We start from the raw sequence: 27,347 nt of genomic DNA on the forward strand, positions 1-27,347 counted from the left end.
CCTGAGCAAAACTTGAGAAAAGATGTTCATCAGTAGATTAATGCCCCCTCCAAAAAAAGGCTTAAAATTAAATGTCCCTTAATAGAAAAATGTTGAAATAGAATTATGGTACAGCTCTAGGACACAATATTGAATATGAATATATACGTAGCTGCTAACTTTTTTCAAATGTTCTGCTGACATGAGTAAACTCTCACACTATAGTGTGAAGGAAAAACAAGACTGAGGAGAGGCCACCAAATTCCCAGCACCCAGCACAATGACATCTGTGTGACCACGCACCCTAAGTACAACAAATTCCAGTGGCATTCTAGGCACATTTTTTATTTAACTCATTTACAATAAAAATATCTACTTGGGGCTTCCCTGGTGGCACAGTGGTTGGGAGTCCGCCTGCCGATGCAGGGGACACAGGTTCGTGCCCCGGTCCGGGAGGGTCCCACGTGCCACGGAGCGGCTGGGCCGGTGAGCCATGGCCGCTGGGCCTGTGCGTCCAGAGCCTGTGCTCCACGGCGGGAGAGGCCACAGTGGTGAGAGGCCCGTGTACCGCAAAAAAAAAAAAAAAAAAAAAAAAATCTACCATCAGCCAGAAACTCTCATGTTCTTCATAGGCATGAAAAATTTTTAAAGATCTTTCTGGAAAGAAATTTAGCATAATCTACCAAGATTTTAAATGCAAATACCTGTGACTAGGGAATTCTTACAGTAATGCATAACAGTAAAAATCTGCAAACCTAAATGTCCATCAGCAGGAAACCTGTGAAAAAACGTCAGGACTACCTGTAAAACAGAGTGCTATGCAGCATGGAAAAGGCTATGCTGCTCTCGAAGCCGAGCCGCAGCAGTGGCGTGGCGGCGCTCCGTTTCCTTCCGGTGCTCTTTAAGGCGATCACCTCCCTCTCTGGACAGTTTACTCCTCTTCTCTTCATGGAGCCCTCTCCCTCCTTTCCCCCTCCTTGCTCAGTTCCCAGCTCCATCCCTGCCAGCCCCCATGCTGCTGCCTCCTGCCTCCTGCCGGGCTGCCCTGCCTCCAGGCTCCAGCCCCCTCAGGTCCTGTGCACTCCCCACAGCCACTCTTCTAAGACCTGGCACTTGCAGAGTGCCCAGCCCTTCCAGCCCCATCCCTTACTACTGCCAAACAGGATGCAGGAGTCTGCCCCAAACACACCCTTCAAGGCTGCAGAAAGCGCTCGCACCCCTCCATTAGGCCTTCCCTAATCCTCTCAGCTGGAAGGCATCTTTCTGTTCCATGAACACTTCTGGGTTATTTTCTTTCTCTATTGGCCATCCCAAGTGGCTTATGGAATCATAGTTCCCCAACCACGGATTGAACGCGGGCCCCAGCAGCAAAAGCGCAGAGTCCTAACTCCTGGACCGCCAGGGAATTCCCGCTTCTGTGTTATTTTATTAACAACAGTCTTCTTGCTTCTATAATTACATATGAACATAGCCAGCCTATTCTCTAAACAAGGTTTTCAGTTCCTTTAGAAACGGGCTTAGACGATGCTGTTTGACTATTTCACAGTGCCAGGTAACACCATGTCTCACATCCCCTGCAACCCTTCAGAGGCTCAGAAAAGCTAAGGGCTCTGGACAACAGAGCCCCTCTGTCTAGGGGCCACTTAGCAGAGATAGAAACCGAACTCTCCTGACTTCAAATTCCACGTTCTGGTTTCTCCCTGAGAACAGGTATTATGTATTCGTCTTTAGGGTCTCACAGGAACCAGCCCAAAGCCTTACATACATCTGGATCAAAACTGTCGGCTAAACTGAAACAACCAAACCAATGAAGAACAATGGAGCAGTTCACTGAAAGCCACCACACTGGAGTGGCTACAGCAAACCAGTCTTGCGTGTGAGTAACACCCCGACCTGCTCGATTTCAGGTCAGTTCGGCTAAAAGACAGAAGCAGACAAAGGGCTCCCACGTACCACTGTCCAGTCAGTGCCTAGGCAAACTATTTAATTCCATTCAGGAAGTTCACCAAAGGCTTCTGAGTTAGCAAACATGTTCAAGTGACTCAAGGTGGAGACAAGAAGACAACCTGGTCCTCAACTTCAAGGAGCCAGGATCCCGGGAGAAGAGATGACAAAATTCAAATCACCTGGAGGCCAAGTACAGGGCAAGTGCCGCAAGAGAGGCAGGGACGGGGTTGCGGGGCAAGCTTGGGAAGGGGCGCGTGGAGCCCTGGATTCAGAACGGAGAGCCGGCTGACGAGGCCTCCGAAGGCGGGGGATACGGGCAGGGGGCGGGGCAGGAGGAGCCTGGGATACCAAGTACTGTGGGGAAATCCAAAGAGCTTAGCTTGGCCAGAGCCAAGGGTGCTGCGGGCTGGTCCCGGAAGGCTGCCTGGGAGCCCCAGGCAGCGTCCGTCCTTCAGGGTCGTACTCTTGCCAGAGAGCTTGCTGAATGTTTGAACTTAACCCCTGGCCACGGGAAGACAAACGGATGATAGGCCGGAAAAGCAGCTCATCACGGTTTACAGAACTGCATTTTTAGGGCAAGCCCGTTCGGAACGCTGTCTCCAGGTAAAGAGGAGAGAATAAAATGAGGGCTACTAGCCTGTACACCAAGGCCAGGATGTTCAGCATGGTGGCCACGTCCGGGTGGTCGTGACCGGAGGTCTTCTCCAGGTCCTCCAGGGCCTGCTTGCAGAGGGGCACGGCGACCTCGTAGCGCCCCTGAGAGGCGTACTGGATGACCAGGTTGTGCAGGGTGCGCAGCCGCGCGGGGATCTCGTAGCCACCCTGCTGCGCGGCCGCTGCCGCGCTGCTCTGCTGCTGCTGCACTGCACAAAGAAGGGCTCACTTCAGGCGACAGAGAAACCACCCGATGACACCAGCCCATTAGCACTCCCTGCTCTGGCTCTGGTCCAGGTCAGCACGTGGTCCCCACTGTACCAAACCTGTGCAGCGTTCCCCACGCAGGCGAGGCAACACAAGCAACTTGTCGGGGGCGCCGCGTGTGCCCCGACGGCGTGGTGATACTGCTCTTGGCCCCAGGAAAACGCCTTTGCCCTTCCGCCCTGTAAGAATCCACAGATCGCGTCGGAACTGCCGGTGCATGCCCCTGTTTACAAGGGCCGGCTCAACACGTCACTCTATCCCAGTGAGAAAACGACACGCAATTCTCTGGGGAACCACGAGGCAGCCCGAGTGTGCAGGGGCGCCTGTGAGGCAGGCTGCAGGCACGCCACCGCCCGCTAATGACGGCACTTACAGCCCAAGAGGAGCGGCCACCCCCATCTGCATGCTGCCGTCTAACCGCCGCCCCCAACTTACTGCCTTGACCGGGGTCGTCATCGTCATTGGGGAAGAGGTCATCCAGAGGCTCTTTGGTGGAATCAGTGTCTTTGTCCTCCTATAAAACCAACCCAGGACAATATTAGTCTCACAAATACTATAAATCCTGCACTGGAAATCTTTGATACAAATTTCATTTAAACTAAAACTAGAAAAGATGGTTTGTTTTTCAGATCAAATATAGGACTAGCCACCAATTGGTCTATCCACCAGTCTAGTAAAGTGTAACAAAAAGCCCGCTAGGCTGAACTCAAAGTACTTGTCCGCGCAGGAGTGGCGGAACAGAGCACGATGGCATCTGTGCCTTAGTTGTCACCCGTGTCCTACAGGAGTTCAAAGAGCAGGGAAGCCCTTACTTGAAATAAATTTTATTTGGAAACCAAATGATTAAAATGGCAAATCTCTGAACACCGCAGAACTGGCAGGCTGGACACGCCCCTCCCCACCCAGCATCTCCACCGCAGGACTCCTGAGGGCAGTGTGACAGCCTATGACTTGTGTCCCCCACAGATGAGCCCTCGGGTAAAAAGAGTGACCACACGATGGAGAGAACAGACAGCAGCTTGACCAGGTGAGAACTCAGCATCGCCCCGGCGCAGACGGACACCATCTGCCTCTGGAAGGGACCTGAGAGGCACACGTCACTTTTATAACATTCCCATCTGGGACACACAATCCAAACACACTCATGAGGAAACACCAGACAAACCCAAACTGAGGAACAATCTATGAAGTAACTGGCCTGTGTTCTTCAAGAATACCAATGTCATGAAAGACAAAGACAGGCTTTCTTCTTTCTGTGAAAGGACCTGTTCCAGACGAAGAGGACTAAAGGGACGTGACCACTATGTCCAACGTGTGGCCCTGAACTGGATCCTGCAATGAGTGAAAAACGTCATCGAGGACTCTGCTGAGATAATCAGCGAAAATGGAATCTGGGCTGCAGAGGAGAGAGGAAGTACTGCGCCTGTGTTCGATCTCCTGAGTCTGACCCCAGCCGTGGGTCCCACAGGAGAGCTCCTCATGCTAAGGAAACGCACCAGCAGCGGTAGGAGGAACTGGGCAGAAAAATTATCATGCAAACCCCCTAAAAGGGGAGGCAGGGTTAGCTCATTGTATCTCTTCTCCAAGCTAGACGTGTTTTCCAAATAGAAAGTTTTAAACGTCTCTGATTCTATGAGACCAGCTTTCCCTGCTCAATGTTATCCAGTTTTCCAGGTGAATCGACTTCTCTATTCTTATTCCCACAGCAACCTACAGGAGTTACATGTCTTTTATATCAAAACATTCAGTTGCTCCTGACCTAGAGATGCAAGGGAGAAATACAGTATGCCTCATAAAACGGGGTGCTATGGACTAATTGTGCCCCAAATCATGTTGAAGCCCTAACCCCCAGTGTGATGGTATTCGGAGGAAATTAGGTTAGATAAAATCATGAGGGTGAGGCCCTCACGATGGGATTAGTACCCTAATAATAAGAAGAGACATCAGAGAGCTAGCTCTCCCTCCCCCCACACCCACATCCTGCCATGTGAAAACATAGTAAGAAGACAGCTGTCTGCAAGCTGGGAAAAGGGTCCTCACCAGAAATCGGCCATGCTGGCACCCTGATATCTGACTTCCAGCCTCCAGATCTATGAGAAAGTAAATGATCTGCTGTTTAAGCCACCTAGTCTATGGTATTTGGTTGTGGTAGCCCAAGCTAAGACACAGGGCAAGTGTAGGCCTGCTGGTACAATACACAAAACCATTCCTACAGTCTTAGGATGAGGGCTCAGACTAGAGACACAAATGTGGAACTCAACGGTATACAGATTATGTAGTGAACATGCCTAGAACTGTGTAGGCATTAAAAAAAACGTTAGCTCAAAATACCATGTGAAATCCTGGATTGGATTCTAGAGCAGAAAAGGGACACTAATGGAAGGACTGGTGAAATCCAAATAAAGGCTGTAATTTCGTTAATAGCAATGCAGCAAAGTTAATTTCTTACTTTTAACAAACGTACTGCTAGGGACGGAATGTCTGTCCTCCCCACCCCCAAATTCCTATGTTGAAGCCCTAATGGTCAGTGTGATGTATCTGGAGGTGGGGCCTCTGGGAGGTAGTGTGGATTAGATGCGGTCATGAGGATGGGGCCACCATGACGACATTAGTTACACAAAGAGGAAGAGACCCTAGGTCTCTCTCTCCCTCTTTGCACACATGCACCAAGGAGGCCACATGAAGACACACCAGGAAGAAGGCCCTCACCAAGAAACCGACCAAGCTGTCACCCTGATCTCAGACTTGCAGCTTCCAGAACCAGGAGAAATTAAGTGTCTATTGTTTAAGCCATGCAGCCTACGGTATTCTGGAGACAGACAGTGCCCCAAGTTAACTCAGACACGTTAGTCAGCAATACAAGATGTTAACACTACGGGAACCTGGGTGAAGGGCATGTGGGACTTCTCTTTATAGTATCACGTCAAGAGACCTAGGGTCTCTTGCTCTTTGTGTAACTAATGTCATCATGGTGGCCCCACCCTCAGGACGGCATCTAATCCACACTACCTCCCAGAGGCCCCACCTCCGACTTTTCTGTGAATCTAAAATTATTCCAAAATAAAGGTTACTTTAAAAGAAGGTTAACTGAATAAGAAATAAACAGTAAACAAAAAACACTAATGGAGATCGGGATGAACATCCAGAGAGAGCCAACAGAAGAAGGAAAAGACCAAGATCCTTGGGGAACCCTAACATCCAGGAACCACAGGAGAGGCCAAGAAGGAGGCATGAGCAAGGGAGCAGGAGAACCGAGTGGTGCCCTGGGAGCAGGGCAGAGGGCTTCAAAGAGAAAGTGAAGATCCACCACCAACTGCAGAGGCAGTCCCGAGTGTGGATTCAGGCGACAGGATCAGGGCACTGTTAAAGGAAAAGCATTCCAGCAGCGTGATGGGCACGGAAGCCAGACCGCAAAGGGTGAGGACACTCAGGAGGTCTCAAGCGGCGACAGACTTCGTTGAAGGCAATGGCACCTCTTTGCATTGATTTTATATTTACAAAGTATTTTTACATTTTCTGACCATCGTTCAAAAAACACATACAAAAAAACTACTCCTGAGAGAACTTATATGACCTGCCCAGGGACTCAGTCCCAAGACCCTTAATCCTTGGTCTTGTTTAAACACAATCGCCGGAAGGGACAGGAAAACACTGCCGGCTTTACTGAAACAATCTACCGACGATAATGTGGTGACTGTCAATACTGCATTCCTGCAGAACCACTTACTGATGGAGAAATGTCATCATCGTATTTTTTCAGCTGATTCATGAATTCCAGATGCTTCTTCTCTTCCTCCAGCTGAGCCACAGACTGCTCGCTCTTCTGCAATTTCTGCTGCGTGTTGGCCAGTTCATCCCGCAGCCACTGGTTCTCCTGGCACAGACGACGCACCTGTGCGCGCAGCTTCTGCTTCTCCGACTCGACGGCATTCAGGTGGTTTGACAGAGCCATCATAACCTAGACAGACAGAAACGCTGACAGCACTGCAGTACTCAGCCCAACCAATGCCACCTCCCGTCTCCGCAAGCGTCCTGGGGTTGTAGCTCTAGCGGACACCTGCAGACACGTGCTCCGAAGTACATACAAGTACAATTTGCCATTTACTTCTATTTCCACCCTTTAGTCACAGGCTACATTCGGGGCATGTTCAAGAATATCACATGCTCAGAACATCTATGAAAAATGCATTTTTTTTTTTTTCTGTTTAGAAAGCAGTCTAGTAAAGCATCTCGAATGGACTAGCAATGGACAGTCAGCTACTGTACTGATGAAGCTGTGGGGGTTTTTTATCTAGATGGCGCCAACAGAATTTCTCAGAGACCCTTTGCCACGGGTGAGAGCACATGCACACACCTGCACACGTGTGCAGAGTGCAGGTCACTCTGTGATGGGCTGGTGGTGGAGCTGGGGCTGGGGGCACAGACAAGACTTCTTCACCACTGCAGGGGAAGGGATGAAGGCTCTGTGGTGTGGCCAGCACCAAGAGTCAGGACGCCCTGACGCACTCATAAGCGGAGGTCCCTACTGGGCTCTGCCTGGGGAGCACTGATGGGTCTCAGGGACGGGCCTGCCTGGGAAGATGAGGGCTGAAAAGAGTTGGGGAGGAAAGCCGGCTTCGGTCTGTTCTCTCTGCAGACCTTGCACCTGCCCCTCCCCCTCTTTACTATCCTCCTGGGATAAAACTGAAACTAAAAACTGAAACTAGAAGGTAGGGCTCTTTCCTCCTTCTTCTTTTAACCCCAATATCTGCCAGACTAAAAAAGGAGGTTCACCCCTATATTGCTTTTCAACACAACTTGCAAAATAAGAGATTCAAAATAACCCAAGTCCTACAATTAGAATCTGTAACATGCTTAGGATGAAGAATTCTAAAATCAGGGTATGGCCGTCACTTTGGTCCAGAATGATTTCCTCTGTGAAAGCAGGAACTGGTAACCCAGCAGCCCCACTTCTGCCTCATTCATTTGCTATACAAGACGAAAGCTAAGAAAGGAGAAGCCAATTTTTAGTGTATTTAATTTTACCTAAAATATGTTGGCAAAGCTGAAAGTTACGGCGGGGGCAGGGCAGAGGGCACACCTAAATGTTTCCAGTTTTCTCATCGCTATGTCCAGCAAGATAGAAACAAAGGCTCAGTCAAGCGCATGAGACAATCGTGTCTTGGGGCACTGCAGAGACTATGAGCTGTTGGCCACCATTCACCCTTCTTCCTCCGGCTTAAGAACCTGGAACTCTAAGGGGCAGGACAGCGCTGCCCAGTGCCCCTCACGACTGGGCGCCCACGGAACCGAGTTCTGGCCAATGAGGTGTAAGCAGAATGCCATGCACACTTCAAGGAGGTAAAGGGAGGAGGCACACCCTTCCTGCCCCTTTGCAGTCCTAGGGTGGGGTCACATGGCTGCCGCTGGGCCTCTGTCTTAGCCCACGAGATAGGCTGACTGGGGTGCAGTGCAGCAGGTGGCAGGGGCCTGGGTACCCCTGACAACCATACAGCTACAGCACTACCCGGGACAGCCCACCTCAGTGTGGGCTTCTACATATGACTATGATATTTAAGCCACTGTTTCTGTTCTCTGATATATGCAGCCAAATCAAATCCTGACACAGAGCTACCTCTACTTTTGCTCTACTTTTTAAAATTTAGACATACCCAAATCATTTGTGTAACATACATAACCCACACATAAGCTGATTTCTATTATTCTGTAAGTATCTGCCCTCGAGTTTAGTTAAACCTCATATGTCAAACAAAGTCTCCACTTTTCCGGACTGTCAACTTCATGTTCATATCTGAGACTTATACCTGTGCCTCACTCAGGCCAAGCTCCAACATTTCCAGTGACTTTCGGATCATGTTTGATTTCTCTTCCACCAGATTACTTTCGTCATCTTTCTTCAAACACTTCAGTGTCTCCAGTAAACTTTGTAAAATGGAATTGTGCTCATTCTTCAGAGCCTCCAGGCCCTGAATTACTTGCTTTGTCTTAGAAATAATTTCATCCTGCGTAAGCTTCTCCAACTTGTCTTCCTTTATGTACACCATTGTGGACATGTTGTCATACATTCTAGGATGGAAAAAAAAAAAGATAGACATCTCATTAGAGGCTTAATTTATGTTACACCTTTAACGAAATATATGTGTGAAGACTTTTGAATTAACATTTTTATAGGTAAATAATATGTGTATTATGATTTATTACCTGGAAATACTACATTCTGTACTGTTTCTGTTTTTCCTTTGCAGACCAAATTAATTACTTTTCTGGCTTATGTCTGATTTTTTTTTTTTTTACGGAAGAAATGACAGTAACTGAAATTAATGCCAAAGATGAAAAGCAGCAAAACATCCAAATGGCATTTCTAAAACACACAGCAGGGCTTCCCTGGTGGCACAGTGGTTAGGAATCCGCCTGCTAATTCAGGGGACACAGGTTCGAGCCCTGGTCCGGGAAGATCCCACAGGCCGCCAAACAACTTAACCCACGTGCCACAGCTACTGAAGCCTGCGCGCCTAGAGCCCGTGCTCCGCAACAAGAGAAGCCACCGCAATGAGAAGCCTGCACACCGCAACAAAGAGTAGACCCCACTTGCCACAAATAGAGAAAAGCCCGCATGCAGCAACAAAGACCCAATGCAGCCAAAAATGAAATAAATAAAATAAATAAAATTTTAAAATAAATAAAACACATAGCCTCCGTGAACAAAATCTTCTCTTAATGTTCACAAGCTTTTTTTTCCTTAATGAAATGCAGAAGGCACAGTAAATTCTCAGTCACATATTTACCAGACAAAGCCTTGAGAAGGGGTCACAGCTGGAAAAAGAGAAACCAGCAAAGCAGCATGGGAACAATAAGAGCAGCAAGAGAACCACACCTGACTGAAGCCTGGTGACACAAGAGTGACACAGCACGATGACCAGTGCTGTAAAGACTCCAGGAGTGGGCTTCCCTGGTGGCGCAGTGGTTAAGGATCCGCCTGCCAATACAGGGGACACAGGTTTGAGCCCTAGTCCGGGAAGATCCCACATGCTGCGGAGCAACTAAGCCCGTGTGCCTCAACTACTGAGTCCGTGCACCACAACTACTGAAGCCCACGCACCTAGAGCCCATGCTCCACAGCCACTGCAATGAGAAGCCCCTGCACCACAACAAAGAGCAGCCCCCACCCGCTGCAACTAGAGAAAGCCCGCGCACAGCAACGAAGACCCAAGGCAGCCATAGATTAAGTAATTTGTAAAAACATATTTTAAAAAAAAGACTCCAGGAGAGTGAGGGCTGAGCATGCCTACTGGGTCAGACTAGCCAAGAGGCCACCAGCATGAAATCATAAGGTGTCTGGGACTGGTTTTAAAATACTACAGTGAGAGGGCTTCCCTGGTGGCGCAGCGGTTGAGAATCCGCCTGCCGATGCAGGGGACGCGGGTTCGTGCCCTGGTCCGGGAAGATCCCACATGCCGCGGAGCAACTAAGCCCGTGAGCCATGGCCACTAGGCCTGCGCGTCCGGAGCCTGTGCTCCGCAATGGGAGAGGCCACAACAGTGAGAGGACCGCATACCGCAAAAAAAAAAAAAAAAATACTACAGTGAGAAGGTAAAGGAAAGGGGAAAGGGGCACATAAAACAATGTCAGCAAAATGGTGATGATAGTTAATACGAAGCAATGGTTCTTTTTACTATCCTCTCTAGTTTCATGTCTGTTTTTAAATCCCATAATTTTTTTTTTAAGGCCACAAACAGTGATCTTTAGGAAAGCCTGTTCAGGAGAGTGATAGGGACGGAAGTTATATTAAATCACCTGAGAGTGATTTCCTTCAGAACACTTAACAACTACCCAAAATCTTTGTTTTCACATATTATCTTATATTCCCTTAAACGAGTTCTATTTAAAAGGCAAGACTTTCCCTGACACCCACAGTGAGTGCACACTACGCAGGACAGTTCCTGGCCCTCACAGACCATCTGGTGAATGGACGGACTGCTAAGATGCTGGGGGAAGGGAAGCAGTGGTTGGTTTTTTCGTTTTGTTTTTTTTTGGGGGGCCACACTACGCGGCTTGTGGGATCTTAGTTCTCCGACCAGGGGTTGAACCTGGGCCACGGCAGTGAAAGCGCCGAATCCTAACCACTAGAACACCAGGGAACTCTGGGGAAGCAGTGTTGAGGCAGTGAATACAGACCACACATTCCAGGATTTGGGAGTGAAGGCTGCAAGTAGCTGATAACAGGGTCACATCTGTCCTTGTACCCCCAGTTTCATACTGGAAAACTTATTTTTTTGCATAACACAGACTAAACTTTGGAAATTTAGAAGCTGTCTGTAGGACTATTCAGAAATCCACCTCCATAACACAAAGGGCCCAGAAAACAACAAAAGAACAGAGGCGACTCCTCTACCTGACAGTGTAGTATTATTAGATTTGTTACATACTTATTTATCTCATAGCTCTCCAACTGCACTGCAAACGCCAGGAGAGCAGGGACCTCATTTGTCTTGTTCAGTACTATATTCCCAGCCTGTCACACAGTAAACGCTAAATATATGTTTGCTGAAGGAAGGAAGGAAACATTTTAGAAGCGGCTTCCAGTGAACAGGACTCAGTACCACTATAGGTTAAGGTGTGGGTCTGAGCACTGCCTAAGGTTCACTTCCCAGAACTAGTGTCCCTAGAGAAAGAAAAAGAAGCCAAAATGAAGAACTCCTTCTCCACTTTTGGCAGCGACACATTTATATATTATTTCCTAACGATGCAACATTTATTCTCTTCTTCCCCAACCTAGACCATAAAAGTGTTTTACTACAACATACTCTGAGCGAGGCCCTGGCTTACACAGGGTGACAAGGGCCTCACCCTCAGGGACATGCAGGAAGGAGAAGACAAGTAAATGAACACATCCACCCAGGGCTCAAGACACTTTACAGGTGACAGGACTTAAGGGGGGCGGGGGGAGCATGGGGGGTGAGGAGGCTGCACCCCCACTGCAGAAGGGAGGCCAGCTACTCGAAAGAAACGACCCCCGACCGCCACTCCCAGGAGAGCTGTTCTTAGCAAATGAGCACATCTCTAGACGAAGTGCGGGGCACTGCTGGCAACGGGCGAGGCAGAGACGTGCGTGTCCCTGCTGCCTGTGAGCAGCTGCAGGTCGCTGTGAGCCAGGCACGCTCAAGGTGATAAGACTAGAGACGCATAGGAGTGAGGCCACAGCACACCTGCGTTCTGAAGGCAAGAGCCAGGGTGAGCGGGCCACGGCAGCAGCCAGGAGAGTGAGGAGGGCATCAGGGAGCACGCCACGGAGCCATCCATCAAGACCCACGGCACTTACTTCCCAGCCCTCTGCTGGCCCAAGGTTCGATGCCTCTGCTCAGAAAGCCAAACGCCTCACCAGCAACTTCTCAGTCTTTCCCAGCAATGTTAAACCCAAAGGGATGCAGAGGAGAGTCTGCAGACCTAGTAATAAATGGCAGCAACTTCACTGCTCAAATCACCTCCGGAAAACCAAGGCTCTTGGGGCATGAATGGACAGGAAGTCATAGCTCTGCAGGTTAAATTCTGTCCAGCTATAAAGATGGTCAGGGGCTTCCCTGGTGGCGCAGTGGTTGAGAATCTGCCTGCCGATGCAGGGGACGCGGGTTCAAGCCCCGGTCCGGGAAGATCCCACATGCTGCGGAGAGGCTGGGCCCGTGAGCCATGGCGCTGAGCCTGCGCGTCCGGAGCCTGTGCTCCGCAATGGGAGAGGCCACAACAAGTGAGAGGCCTGCGTACCGCAAAAAAAAAAAAAAAAAAAAAAGATGGTCAGTGTCACACCTCTACAGGTTACAGCAGTGGCTGAAAAGGGAAGAGAGGGCACTTTTGCTGATGTAAAAGAGAAAGGGGGACAGTGTTTATACAAAAGTAGGAAAACCACAAAAGGCAGGACTTAGGTAGGTAAAAAAGAAAACAAAATGAGAAAGACTTACCACTTTAATTGAGGAAATGCCTCAATTAAGTAAATACATTTAGAGAAATCCAATTTTAATTCCTTAAAGAATATGTAACAAAACTGGCCCCAGGGCACTGCATGCTCACACACTCTTGTAATGGCTTTAACCATACAAAAGAGTAATGAGTACAAATGTTATATCTGGATGCATGCGTATACACACACACACACAAAAAAAAAAAAAAAAAAAACACACACACCAAAAACAGTCGCTTAAGGCAGTTTTTTTAAAAACGTACTCTTAAAAGAAAATGAGAATCCAAATGCTTTTGGGGGGCACTTAGCTCTCCTGAGAAACGAGATGACAGGTGCTGTGGACAGGACAGAGGCTGGCTCCGCCACCAGCCATCACCGCAGCGTGGGCGAAATCCCCACACCTCCTGGGGTCTCAGTGGTTAGCAGAGCTCCCTCACCAGGCTTTTACGAACATGGCTGAGTGTAGATAGACCGGGCACTAAGCACAGTGGCTCACAGACATGTAGAAACCACTCAGTAATCAATGCAATCTCCCACCCGGGAGATAAGGAATCAGGAACTTCCCTAATGAATGACTGCTCAAGGTCTGCAGACACACTCCCTATAACACTAATCTGCAAGATAGTCAGTTCCTTGTTACATTGTTCTAGTATTTAGTTAGAAAGTTATTCCTTTTGCTGAGTTGATATCTCTCTCCTTGTAACTTCTACCCACTGAGCCAACTTCTTCCCTCTAAAATAAACACAAAATACATTTACTATCTCATCCACAAGACAACGCTTCAAATATTGTGAGACAGGCACAGGACTCTCCAAATCTTCCATCTCCCCGGCTCACACCTCACACTACTCCTCTGGCACGCCTCAGTCGTGACAGTTTCTTCATCTCCCATCCAAGTCACCATCACATGGATTCAACTGTGCCCGTTGCTGCTTCAGAGGGAAGCACACAATGGCACACACATTTATACTATGCTCCAGAGCTCTCTTATTTCTAAGCTAAGCCATTATAACCAAAGGTGGGTTATATAAAAAACAGCGCTAAGACAACTGGCTATTTGGGGGGTCGGAGGGGGAGATGCATTCCTACCCTCACTATACACTAAAATAAATTCCATATTGCATAAAGAATTAAAGGTTAAAAAACCCATTAAAAACTAGAATAAAATTTAGGCAAAGGTCTATATGCATACAGGTGAAGGTAAAGAGCATTCAATGAATAAAATGGCAGAGAACTAAAAGAAAAGACTAATAAGAGTTTATTTAAAATAAGAGGGCTTCCCTGGTGGCACAGTGGTTGGGAATCTGCCTGCCAGTGCAGGGGACATGGGTTCAAGCCCTGGTCCGGGAAGATCCTACATGCTGTGGAGCAACTAAGCCCATGCGCCACAACTACTGAGCCTGCCTGAGCTCTAGAGCCCGCGAGCCACAACTACTGAGTCTGTGTGCCACAACTACTGAAGCCCACGCGCCTAGAGCCTGTGCTCCACAATGAGAAGCCACCGCAACTAGAGAAAGCCCACACACAGCAACGAAGACCCAAAGAAGCCAAAAAATAAATAAATAAATATAAATAAGTTTACTTTTTAAAAAAAGACATGTTTAAAAATAAGAAACTGCTAGGGACTTCCCTGGTGACCTAGTGGATAGGATTCTGGGCTTTCACTCTCGTGGTCCGGGTTCAATCCCTGGTCGGGGAACTCAGATCCCACAAGCCCCAGGACGCCACCAAAAAAAAAAACCTCCTACTGAAGTTTGATCTAGAAACCACCTTTCTGAGGAAACACTATTTTGCAGCCCATCACAGTAGAGAGCTGAGAGGCTTAAGGCAGAGGTCACGCTGATTTCTAATGTCAGCCATCCCAGTTTGTCAGCCCTCAGCCTCCCTCCAGCCCTGCTGCTGAGTGCGCCTCCAGGCGGCTCCGCTGACGGCATCAGCCAGCACAGCCCTGGCAGGCGGACAGCAAACAGACACACTCATTATTCTGTTGCTCCAACTGTCCCAGCTCTGGCCATGGGAGCTCTTTCCGTTCCTTTTGTGCCCCACTGACATGCCCATCCTTTTATTTTTCGAGCATTTTCTGGCACTACAAGATATTCCAGGCACATCTTATATTCTCCCTAGCCCAGCCCCTAGAATCAGCCATTAGTACAAAACTGGGCTCAGGGGTCTCCCTCCCGAAACCCATAAACCGGGCTTCCCTGGTGGCGCAGTGGTTGAGAGTCTGCCTGCCAGTGCAGGGGACACAGGTTCGAGCCCTGGTCCAGGAGGATCCCACATGCCGTGGAGCAACTAAGCCCGTGCACCACAACTACTAAGCTTGCACACCACAACTACTGAGCCCACGAACTGCAGCTACTGAAGCCCGCACGCTCTAGGGCCTGCGTGACGCAACTACTGAGCCCACAAGCCTAGAGCCTGTGCTCCACAACAAGAGAAGCCACTGCAACGAGAAGCCCGCACACCAAAACGAAGAGTAACCCCCGCTCGCCACAGCTAGGGAAAGCCCGTTCGTAGCAATGAAGACCCAACGCAGCCAACAATTAAAAAAATAAATTAAAAAAAGAAACGTGGGGGGAAAAAGTAGCAGATCTGTATGCAGAGTAACAGCCAAGAAAGAAATGTGAGTTATTCTGACAGTTCTTGAGTGCAAAATGAAGTTCCTATAAACACAGCAGAGTGGCACAGGAAAACAAGACGGAGGGAAGGACACGGAGGTCCCTACCTAGCAAAGACTGGTCGCAGAAAATCACATTTGAGGTGCTTTTCCAAGAGCTATCGGAGCTGACCCCGTGGGAAACTCTGGCGGCCGGCCAGACCCACCTCTCCACCCAAGCCCTGAGGAGCGCCAGGCACGGGGAAGGCCCCGATGTAGAGGGCAGGGGTGAGGAGAAGCAGGTAGAGGGTCTCTAATGAGTCTGTAGAAAACAACCCAAGCTGTATTCAGGGAAATATTCAGTGCTATGATCTGAATGTCCGTATCCCCTCAAATTCATATGCTGAAACCTAGCCCCTAAGGTGATGGTATCTGGAGGTAGGGCTTCTGGGAAGGCCATGAGGGTGGAGCCCTCACGCATGTCATCAGTGCTCTTATAAAAAAGACCCCAGAGACCTCCCTCACCCCTTCCCCCAGTGAGGACACAGGGAGACAACATCTATGAAACAAAAGCAGGCTCTCACCAGACACTGAATCTCCTGTCACCATGACCTTAGACTTCCCAGCCTTCAGAACTATGAGAAATAAGTTTCTATTGTTTATAAGCCACCCAGTTTATGGTATTTTGTTATAGCAGCCTGAATGGATTAAGACATTCTGTATCCTGGAACCCAAGATTACAGTGTGTTGTGGGTAAAATGACACAAGTGTCAAAACTTAAAAAAGTAAATGAATGAGACATCAATTCCACTCCTGGGTATATACCCAAGAAAACTGAAAACATGTTTATGTAAAAACTTACATATGAATGGTGCAAAAAATAAAATGCTGGACAAATGTAAAACTTGTACACAAATATTTTGGCATTAATCATAATACTAAAAATGTGGGAATAACCCAAATGTCTATCAACTAATGAATGGATAAACAAAATGGGGTATATCCAGACAGTGGAATATTATTTGGCAATAGAAAGGAATGAGATACTGATACATGCTACAACACAGCTAACCGTGTGCTAACTGAAGGAAACCAGACACAAAAGGCCACGTGCTACATAATTCCATTTATATGCAGTGTCCATGGAGACAGAAGGCAGATTAATAGTTGCCAAAGGGATAGGAGTATGGGGGGTAACAGCTAATGGTACAGGATTTCTTTCTGGGGTGATGAAAATGTTCTGGAATCAGATGGTTGCAAAACCCTGTGAATTTTTTCATACATGAATCATATCTCTGTAAAATACAACCAGAATTTTTTAAAATTAAATGATACAGATCAAAGAAAAACACAAAACCCCACTTTAGGATCTAATCTATTTTAGCTTTGTCAAGGAGTCACAGAAAGCTTCATTTCTCAATCTTTTTATCCTATGCTCCCCTTTTGATCAAACAAAAATCTCAAGCCCTTCTCAAGGTATTTAAAAATGTCTAAGTACACAATACGTTACCTATTGCAACTAAAAAGGTAATCAATGGTAATATTAGAAGTAAAAATATACATAGTTCTGAAATTTCAGAACAAAAATTATACAATGTAGAGTCAAAGGGAAATACAATTCGAGAATTTCCAGGGGATGGTTCATTTTTGTTTTGGTAGGGGCAGGAGAGGGTAAGCAGGGAGGTGTGTCACTCCCCCAGTTTATATAACAAAGTTAAGGTTCATATTTGAGCAAAACCCAAAAAGGTCTCCTGCAGGGTCTCAATCTTGTTCAAACCATGACATTTTGGATAAAAATGCAAATGTCACACCCCTTCGTGGTTTGTATTACAAGTTTGTTTTCTAAATATAATACCATATTATAATAATTAATATATTTTATCCAGCTCTACATGGCCTGCCCTTACCCACTGAGAATCACTATAATCTACTCGAGGGAGGATATGCTCGATCAGGTACCTCCTGATCAGAAATTTCATCTCTGGGCTATGAACTGACAGAGACAACTGAGAGATACAACTCCAGAGCCTGCCAATGGAAACTACTGACTGCATCATTTTCTGCTAGAACCATGGTATCTCCTCTGATCTAATCTAACTTTATCTAATCCTTTTATCTCCTCTTCTAAACTTGGGTCACAAGAATGAACTTGAATGAACAAATCCTGCTGGCCTAAAAATCAGAAAAATCTATAAAGTGAAATGTTTTAAAATTAAAGACTCCATAATTACAGTATCTATTCTGAATTTGTTTCCATCCTAAAACTATAAACCACTGGATAAAACAAAAGCTTTTATTTGCCTCTTGGGTGAGTCTACCATAGATGCCCTTGCAGAATTATAAATAAAGGCAGTCAGAACTCCGGGTACTTTTCCCCACAGCCCTGCTCAGGAAGTTGAGGCTGACTGTGGTTCTGTTTTGCACTGGGCCACCTCTGCGTACAGAGATCCTCTAACTCTATGATAACCTAACCACACCACCTGTGGAAAGAACTTTACAAGAAAGCCAGGTCTCCTACCAGCTGGTGAAGTGCCTACCTCTCCCCGAGCAGTGCTCCAGGCCAGGGCCAGACTGAGGTCTTTTAATCTGCTGTGGGACCACAGGTCCATCTCTCCGCATACAAATTCTAAGTACGAGAAGTTACAGGGAAGGGTACTACATGAAAATATGGGAGAACATGCATTTTCCTGAAATAAGGATGAGTGAGTCCAAATGATGCAGATGTCTCTATTACAAGTCCTTGGTTGAGCAAGTGAAAAGGAAAAAGAGCTTCATCAGACGTGACTAAGAGAATACATAAGAGGGTGTTACGGGTGACTGGGGCAAAAGAATATAGAGTATTCATTCTGTGGTTTAAAAAAAAACATTTTTATTTCAAAATGAAAAATGTCAGCAGATTAACATAATACCATAAGACTAAGTTCACGTATTTAAACACTAATCAATAACATACATGAAATAATTTTCTTTCCTAAAGAAAGGAAATTTTTTAAAAAATTTTAAATGAGTTCTCAGAAGAAAGGAAATGGGAAAAGAGAAAGAGGCAACTCACACCTTTACATCTTTCTGTATCATGAGTTTTCCTTAATGAGCACACATTTTTAATAATTTAAAAACAGAGAGGGGGACTTCCCTGGTGGTCCAGTGGCTAAGACTCTGCGCTCCCAATGCAGTGGGCCCAGGTTCAATCCTTGGCCAGGGAACTAGATTCCACATGCCACAACTAAAGATCCCTCACACCACAATGAAGACCTGGTGTGCCACAACTAAGACCCGGCACAGCCAAATAAATAAATAAATATTAAAAAAACAGAAATAAAAACAGAGAAAACAGAAAGCAGGAGCCATAAAAGAAAAAAACTGATAAAGTGGACTTCATCAAAATTTAAAACTACTAATAATTAAAAGGCACAGCCAAAAAACAGTTAAGCCTCAGATTGGGGAAAAAATATTCCCAACATATGGCAAAAGACATGTACCCAAATACATAAATAACTCCTACAATCAATAACAAAAAGACAACCCAATTTTTTTAATGGGCAAAAGACTTTAACAGACACTTCACAACAGCAGGTATGCAAAAGGCCAATAAGTATGTGAATAAGTGCTCATCCTCAGTTATCAGGGAAATGCTCACTAAACCCGTCACAAGATGCTACAGCCTTGAGGTCGCTAAGATGAAGCAGACAACACCAAAAGCAGGAGGGGACATGGAGCAACTGGAACACTCATACACTGCTGGTGGGAGTGTCAAATGCACAACCACTTTAGAAAACTGGCAGTGTCTTTAAAAGTCAATCCTACATCTAACCTATGAACAATTCCACTCCTAGGTATTTATGCAAAAGAAATGAAAATGTGGGATTTCCCTGGCGGTCCAGTGTTCATGACCCCATGCTTCCACTGCACGGGGGAAAAGGGGCACAGGTTCTATCCCTGGTTGGGGAAATAAGATCCTGCATGCCTCGGGGTGAGGCCAAAAAAAAAAAAAAAAGATGTATGTCCACACAGTCCTGTACAAGAATGAGTGCTCCCCACCCCAGATGCACAACAAAAGGAGAATGGCTAGACTGTGGTAGATCCATACAAGAGAACAATACTCAGGAATAGAAAGGAATAAATCACTGACACATGCTATTGTATGTGTTTAATTTTTTTAAATTTATTTATTTTATTTATTTATTATTTTTGGCTGCATTGGGTCTTTGTTGCTGCTCGCAGGCTTTCTCTAGTTGCGGTGAGGCTTTCTCTAGCTATTCTTCGTTGAGGTGCGTGGGCTTCTCATTGCAGTGGCTTCTGTTGTGGAACACAGGCTCTCGGCATGCAGGCTTCAGTAGTTGTGGCATGCAGGCTCAGTAGCTGTGGCTCACAGGCTCTAGAGCACAGGCTCAGTAGTTGTGGGGCACGGGCTTAATTGCTCCGCAGGCATGTGGGATCTCCCTGGACCAGGGACCGAACCCTTGCCCCCTGCATTGGCAGGCAGGTTCTTAACCACCACACCACCAGGGAAGTCCCCCATATGCTGAATTTTAAATGGTTACGCTGAGTTACAGAAGATGGATGCAAAAATACATATATTGTTTAATCTCATTTGCAGGAAATTCTAGAATAGATAGAACTAACCTATGGTTATGGAAGTAAGTCAGTATCGCTGGTAGGGGAGTGCAGGCCACCTCTAGGAGCTACGGGAGGCAGCCCTCAGCTGACAGCCAGCCAGCAAGAAAACCAGGACATCAGGCCTACAACCAAAAGGACTAAATTCTGCTACAACCGCAAGAGCTTGCAAGAGCATCCTGAGCTCTGGAAGAGAACAACAGCCCAACACACGACTGTAGCCACGTGAGCCCTGAGCAGAGGATCCAGCCCAGCCATGCCTGGACCCCTCACCCACAGAAACTGTGAGATAACAAACGTTACTGTTCTAAACCACTAAATTTGCAGTAATTTGTTATATGGTAAATAGAAAACTAACATAAATGTCACACAAAAAAAGCTTTAGAACTTAATGATGTTAAAAAAAGAAAACAGAAATTAGGGATGAATCTTGAGGATGATAAGTAAGATTAGCCAGTCACAAAAAGACAAATACTGTATGACTCCAGTTATATGAGGTATCTAAAGCAGTTAAATCTATAGAAACAGGAGGTAGAATGGTGGTTGCCAGGGGCTAAGGGGATGGGGGGAAATAGGGAGTTGTTATTTAATGGATACAGAGTTTTAGTTTTGGAAGAAAAAGTTCTAGTGATCTACTGCACAACAATGTAAATATATTTAAGACTACCAAACTACACTCTTAAAAATGGTTAAGATGGTAAATTTGGGGGGGGTTTTAAACCACAATCTAAAAAGAATAGAAATTAACATATTTTCCCCATTTGGTCAATAATACAAATAATTTTTAAACGGACAGAATAAGTGAATTTGAGAAAACACACCACCATATTCACCATAAGAATGAAGATTCAGTCAGTTTTTACTGACCACAGAGCCTGTGCCAGCTTCTCTGAAGGACACAAGTACTACAACACCAACCCAGTGACCCGAAACACTACACGTTAGACAGCAACCCCAAGGAGTGACCGTGACCACCCTGCATCACCTGGGCTTTTGAAATGGAAGAAATGAGGCAAAGGGCTTCCCAGGTGGAGGCAACTGAAAGACTGAGCTTGGCATTACTGTGATCCATGATAGCAAGGTGGTTCAAAGCTTGAAGTGTACAAGCAAAAAGCCTTGAATTAGAAGTCTTTAAACCAGCTGTATACCTCTTGTTTATGTAACTTGCCGTCTCTAATCCTCAATTTCCTCAACAGCAGGATAGAGGTGATTGCTGTACCAATTTTACCTGGTACAGTGTTAAATTCCCTATTATCAGTTTTATCAGTAGTACTATAATAACTTCAAAGAGGCTGGAGCATACATTTCCATATTATGCCATCGAAGTCAGGGAACAATCTAAGGTTTGAGGTGACTTAAGTATTTCCCTGGCGGTCCAGTTGTTAAGACTTCGCCTTCCAATGCAGGGGGTGCGTGTTCGATCCCTGGTCAGGGAGCTAAGATCCCACATGCCTCATGGCCAAAAAACCAAAACATAAAAAACAGAAGCAATATTTTAACAAACTCAGTAAAGGCTTTTAAAATGGTCCACACACACCCACAAAAAAAAAACCTTTAAAAAAAAAAAAAGAAAAAGAGTTGAGGTAACTGGGATATTTTAGAACCAAGGAAATAATTTCTACTTTACACATGCACTAAGCTTAAATTGTTTGTTCTAGTGATATTCACTTATATCTGCTTTATTAAGTATCAATGACATACCAAGCATATTTAAAAGCATAGATTAAGATTGCTTTCATCTGCCACCAAAAATTAGTTAAAAATAAAAACATTGGGCTTCCCTAGTGGCGCAGTGGTTGAGTCCGCCTGCCCATGCAGGGGACGCGGGTTCGTGCCCCGGTCCGGGAAGATCCCACGTGCTGCGGAGCGGCTGGGCCCGTGAGCCATGGCCACTGGGCCTGCGCGTCTGGAGCCTGTGCTCCGCAACGGGAGAGGCCGCAACAGTGAGAGGCCCGCGTACCGCAAAAATAATAATAATAATAATAATTCATTTTTGATCTAAGAGTATGTTAACCAGCGGGCTAGAGGGCAGAATGACACAAGGATGCCTTGGGAGAAAAAAATGCAGGTTATTTCTGAATTAGCCCTCCAGTCTTGGAAAGCAATACTCTCAGGAAAAGTTTAAAAGGTCACAAATAGCCCTCCAAAACCAAATCCAATAGACTTTTCGGTCCAAATCTTTCCTTACCTCTTAGCCAATTTGATACTGCCCTCCTCCTCATCCCTGTGTCCCAGGGCTTTGCTACCCTTAGGGCCACTCCGCAATCTCTACCAAGTGTCAGAAGGTCTCAAATCTTTATCTTCAGCCTAAATCTTGTCTTGAGCTCCAGACTTGAATCTCCAACTGACCACTAATCCACTTGGCCGCCCCACGAGCATCGTGAATTTAACCTACACAAACCCAAACTCACCATCTCCTCCTCCCATTTTCCCCATCGTGGTGGGTGTCACCTGCCAGTGAGTCACCCAAGTTAGAGACAAGGAAGTGACTCTAGATGTATTCCTTCACATTATGTGCCAAGCACTGACACTGAATACACCAGATAAAAAGCCCCACTCTGCCCTTGTGGAGACTAAATGTAAGTGGAGGAGACAGATAAATTATATAAGAAAATAATTAAGTAGGGAATTCCCTGGCAGTCCAGTGGTTAGGACTCGGAGCTCTCACTGCCGAGGGCCTGGGTTCAATCCCTGGTCGGGGAACTAAAATCCCACAATCCTCGAAATGTGGTTTAAAAAAAAAGAATATTGTACAGATAGTGAGAAGTAGTAAGGAGTGTGTGGGAAGTGAGGACACAGTGATACCCAGAAGAGCAGACTCGGAACGCCGACTGGGCGGCGTACTTGAATGAGGGCAAGAGTAGGACGACAAGGGGAAAAGATGGGGTGGGGTGCTTACAGGACACTGGCAAGAACTTCAGCAGAGGAGTGACATGACCCCACGCAGGTTTTAGCAGTTGGCTTGGGTTTGAAAACTACCTAGAGTCTCCTTCTGCCTACAGCCCCACCCTCCCGCCCTCCACTCAGGTCCCCAGTCAGGACCACCCAAACCCATCAAACCCTCTCTAATTCATCTGTTCCTCTGTTCCTACTGCCCTGCCCTAACTCAGAAGCCCCGTCCTCCGGAATTCCCTGTCCTCCCTAGACACACTGTACATCGCCTTTCCTGACCTCATCCTTCCATTCTCACCCATTCCCAATCTGCAGCACCACCACTCCCAGTCCCACCCCACTTTTCTTCAAGTCTCCCAGCCAGAATCACCTCCTCAGAGCACTCGGCACAGCATTCTATCTAATCTGTGGTACCAGACTGTGAGCTCCTCCAGGACAGCGACTGTCCCCGTATGCCCAACTACTCAGCACAGCACCTGCCATTCAGCAGGTTCTCAACGGACATTTAAGACCTTGCTTTCACATCTTAATAGGCTAATCGTTTTTATCCTATTCCACGAAACTGACACTTAAAACCTCCCTGTACTTTTTGATCAGTATTTTTGTACTGATCACTCATTTGTTAATAAAGTTCTGGTTTGTTACCATATTTCACTTAGGTTTCCAGGTTATACGAATCCTACATTTTATTTAACTTCTGACTTTTCCACTTCTAGTTTTCTTTTTGTACAATTATATTTTGAAATAATTTATAGCCCTACGTGGAAAGCTACACATTGACTCATTATCTTTCAACATTATGAAACATGCTTAAGGTATAATTTTTTAAAAGACTATATAATTTAAGTAAGTGCAGCTGAGTTTTTACTTACTATGAAATATTTAGGATACTATGTGCCTCTCCCCAGTGGCATTTTCCTCCCTCCTCCTTGCTGGCGATTCCCACGCATGTCTTTCTTCCTTTATTAGGTACTGTCTACAGTACTGTTAGAAGACACTGCCAAGCTAGGTGAATCTGCAAGGCTGCCGTGAGGTTACCACCCCAGGTCCTCCGTGACAACAGGGCTGCCAGGCTCCACTGCAACATGAGGCTGCATTCTTAGATGACTTGGAGAAACTGGCTCTTAAGAGAGGGTCCTCCCCCACCACACATAATCCCACACAATCTGAAATTCTTAGTACTTAATATCACTGTGCTCTCAGGTGCTTAGGAAACAGAGCAATGAATCAAATTTCCCACCTTAACTAAGGCTTGTTGCCAGTCCTAAAAGAGGATCATCCTAATTAAGAACAGAGATTTAAGCAGGTTGTTCCAATTTCTAATGGAACTCTTCACTGAACTATTACAATGTATTCCGAGCTAATGATTCTGATCAGTGGCTTAGTCATGCTCCACAAAAAAAGCCTTTGCGTTTAACTAATGCAAAGGCTCAAAGAACCAACTGCCCCTTAACACAGCAGTTTAAATGGTGTATCACAAATTTTCTGCTCTCACACTTCTAAAGTACATCATTTTTTCAAATTCTCCTTAACAAACGCTTAATATGTAAACTCTGAATGTGCTGTTTAACGAAACAGTAAAAAGCAGCAACAGTACAAAATCTCTAACACCAAATTGCCTGGATCTACAAACCTGAAATTATAAAACCATCCAGTTCACCAGGCATTCACTTTTTTAATGTTTTATTTTAAATTTTTAAGGAAAGAGGTGCATCAAATTTGACAACCGAGCAGGTATTCCAGGACCGGAATGCTACAAGTTTAGTGGGAGCAACTCCAGCCTAGGCGAAAACTGGAGATGAGGTGTTTCGGGTCTGACCGCTAGAAGAAAGGGGCCACGGGGTAGGCGGGGTCCAGCCGGACTCTCGGGAAGGAGCCCGCACGCTTCCGACCCGCCGACCGCCCGCGAGCATGACAGGCGCTGCCGCCCTGGGCGGTGCCGCGGGAGAGGGAGGGGGCCGGAAGGAAGGGGAAGGACTCGGACAAAGCGAGCCGGGCCGGCCGCCCCCTCCCCGCGCGCCGCGTCCTCCCCCCCGGCCCCCGCCGCGCGGCTCCCGGGGCCACAGCTGTTACCAGGGCGGCCGGCCCCGCCCGCAGCGGGGTCGAGCCTGCGACTCGGGGCCGGGCAGGGGGCCGGGCGGGGCCGGAGCCAGATGGGCAGGCGGAGGGGACCCGAACCTGAAGGGGCCGTGACGGGGATGGGCCGGGGTCCGGGGTCCTGGGCGGCGGCCGGGACCGGGTGAGAAAGGGGACGGACCTGCTGGAGGCCTGAGGGCCGGAGAGGGGCCGGGAGGGGCCGGGGGCGGGAAGGGACACGGGTGCGGCCGGAGGACCTGAGCCCGCCGCCGACTCACCGTGCTGCTCCCGCGGGGCCGCGCGCTCGCGCTGTCAGCACCGGGAGGCCGCGGGCGCGTGCGCCGAGCGGGACCGCCGGGGCTGTCGCCTCTGCCGCCTCAGGTGCGGCGCCGCGGTCACAAGCGAGGGGCGCCGGCGCGGCCGCCCCGCAGCATCCTCGGCCGCCCACCCGCGCTGTGCCCCGAGGCTCCTCCTCGCAGCCGCCGCCCAGCAGGCTCCTGCTCCGCTGCGCCCGCCGCCGAAAATGGCGTCTCCGCGTCCCTCCCCCGGCTCAGCGTTCCCGCCCCACAATGCCGCGCGCCACCGTGACGTCACCCTGCCCCGCTGCCTGTGGGCGGGGCGGCCCTCCTGGACCCAGACGCGGTTCCAGGCTGGCTGCCGCGGGCCACACTGGGGGCGGCGGGGGGGTCCTTCGTGGGCGGCCCCGCGCGGGCAGGGCCAGAAGGTGGTCTGAGGAGGGCGCTGGCCTAGCGCTGCCCCTCAGCACCGCGTCCGGGCCCTTCCCTCCCGGGCGCGGCCGTCTCCTGCTCTCATGTATCAGGAATAATACTTATTCACATAGTATTTATGTGCTCGTTTAAATCTTTCCAGGACCCACTAGGGGGGCTTTCACCAGCACCTCCAAATGAAAGGGTCCTGAGGCGCTAGCCTAAGCCAGGAGGCCTTTCTCCAGGACATTCTGGAGTCTTCGGTCGAGACCCTGACCCCCCAGTCCCCACGCCTTGCCTATCTCGTTCCCTCGCCCCTGGGCCATCGGATCTTCAAGGATCAGAGTCCAAGGGCACTTTCCAAGCCCTCCCCCTCGGCCACAAAGGCCTCGCAGGAACCGCACCTCAAGCTCATAAGCGGGGTGGGATGCTTAACCTCTACTGCCTGGCAAGAGCAGAGGTGCTATAGCCCCCCCACCCACGGGCAGCCATCACCAGGGCACACCCCTGGGCGCAGTGCCACGACCTCCAGCCCAACCCAAAGGGCAGTACTTCCAGGTCAGAGAGTGCTCCTGGGCCCCATCCTGCTGTATCGGGGCTCTGCAGGCCTGACTCAGCAGCCAGCTGCGAGGATGCCTGCTGATTCAGTGGGCAAGGCTCAGCTTTCTTCGCCTGCCACCAGCTTGGGAGACCGCCCCCCCAGGTGTCTGCGGATGCCCCAAGTGGCATTACTAACCAGGAGGGGTTCCTGTGCCAGTCCCCCCAACACTTGCTTTTAAGCTGCTGTGTTTTTCAGATGCTAACCACCCCAGCACCAGCAGCCGTTTTAACCCTGCGATGACCCATCACCTGGGAAATAAATGCTCCTAGATTTTCAGAGGGTGGTCCAGTTACTTTGCTTTCCTTTGTAAATGCAAAGTTGAGCTAAAAGTGAGGAAGATCCTTGGTGACACAGCAATTACTGGGCAGAGGGGGGGGGCGGTTAATCAGAGTCAAACAACCCCTCCACATTCCCTTAGTGACTGGGCCGCACTGCAGCTTGGCTGTCACCTGCTTCCCAGCAACCACCTTGGGGCTGGGCGTGGCAGGCAGCCGTAACCGAGGTGCTCTGGAGAGGGGAGGAGTGGGCTGCGCTCTGGGCTCAGTGTTCCTTCCATTCACTCATCACGCCAGCAAGCGAGGAACCTGAGATGCTTATGCCGTCTTCCGATGGGTAGCCAGGATTCTACCCCTTTGCTATTGCTTTAGTCCATCCCCTCTGCTGGCGCTCTGTTCAGGCTCTATTATCTTGGTCTTTTATTCTCTCAACAAGTATCTGTTGAACTGCCGCGGTCACCATGATAAAAGCCAAGATGCACTGGTAAACAGCATAGATAAGATGCCTGCTCTTTCTGGTGCCGTGCTCGGCAGAGAATTGCAGATGATGTGACAGGCAGAGGCAAGGTGGTGGGGTGAGCTGAGACCTAAATAATAGGAAGCGGCCAACTGCAAAGCCGGCGGGGATGGCGGGGGGACACTCCAGGCAAAAGTCCTCAGGCAGCAATGAATCTGAAGTGATGAGGGAAAGAGAAAAGGCCGATCATCCACCACAACGAGGGGCCCTCCTGGAAGCACTGCGATGCGCCATCGTTCTCAGGGCGGCGGGATGGAGCGCCTGTCCTCA

General features: G+C 48.1%; 1 protein-coding gene across 13 annotated transcripts in view; it reads right to left on the reverse strand.

Annotated features, from left to right (window-relative positions):
* The window catches only part of KLC1 (kinesin light chain 1), a 58,828-nt gene extending 33,323 nt beyond the window's left edge, over positions 1-25,505 (reverse strand). For 7 of the 13 annotated variants that reach the window (XM_067027671.1, XM_059058224.2, XM_067027669.1 and 4 more), the window contains exons 1-5: positions 25,256-25,374; positions 8,652-8,913; positions 6,575-6,805; positions 3,283-3,361; positions 2,564-2,789 (exon numbers count right to left, since the gene is read on the reverse strand). In XM_067027671.1, coding sequence (XP_066883772.1) covers positions 2,564-2,789; positions 3,283-3,361; positions 6,575-6,805; positions 8,652-8,912 — 797 coding nt within the window. In that variant the 5' untranslated portion in view covers position 8,913; positions 25,256-25,374. Of the gene's footprint in view, positions 1-2,563; positions 2,790-3,282; positions 3,362-6,574; positions 6,806-8,651; positions 8,914-25,255 lie in introns of all 13 variants that reach the window. The other 6 variants (XM_067027670.1, XM_059058225.2, XM_059058219.2 and 3 more) reach the window with 5 other exon arrangements.
* Between the last annotated feature and the right edge of the window lie 1,842 nt (positions 25,506-27,347).

This window comes from Kogia breviceps, chromosome 3 (assembly GCF_026419965.1).
Source record: "Kogia breviceps isolate mKogBre1 chromosome 3, mKogBre1 haplotype 1, whole genome shotgun sequence".
Lineage (NCBI taxonomy): Eukaryota > Metazoa > Chordata > Mammalia > Artiodactyla > Physeteridae > Kogia > Kogia breviceps.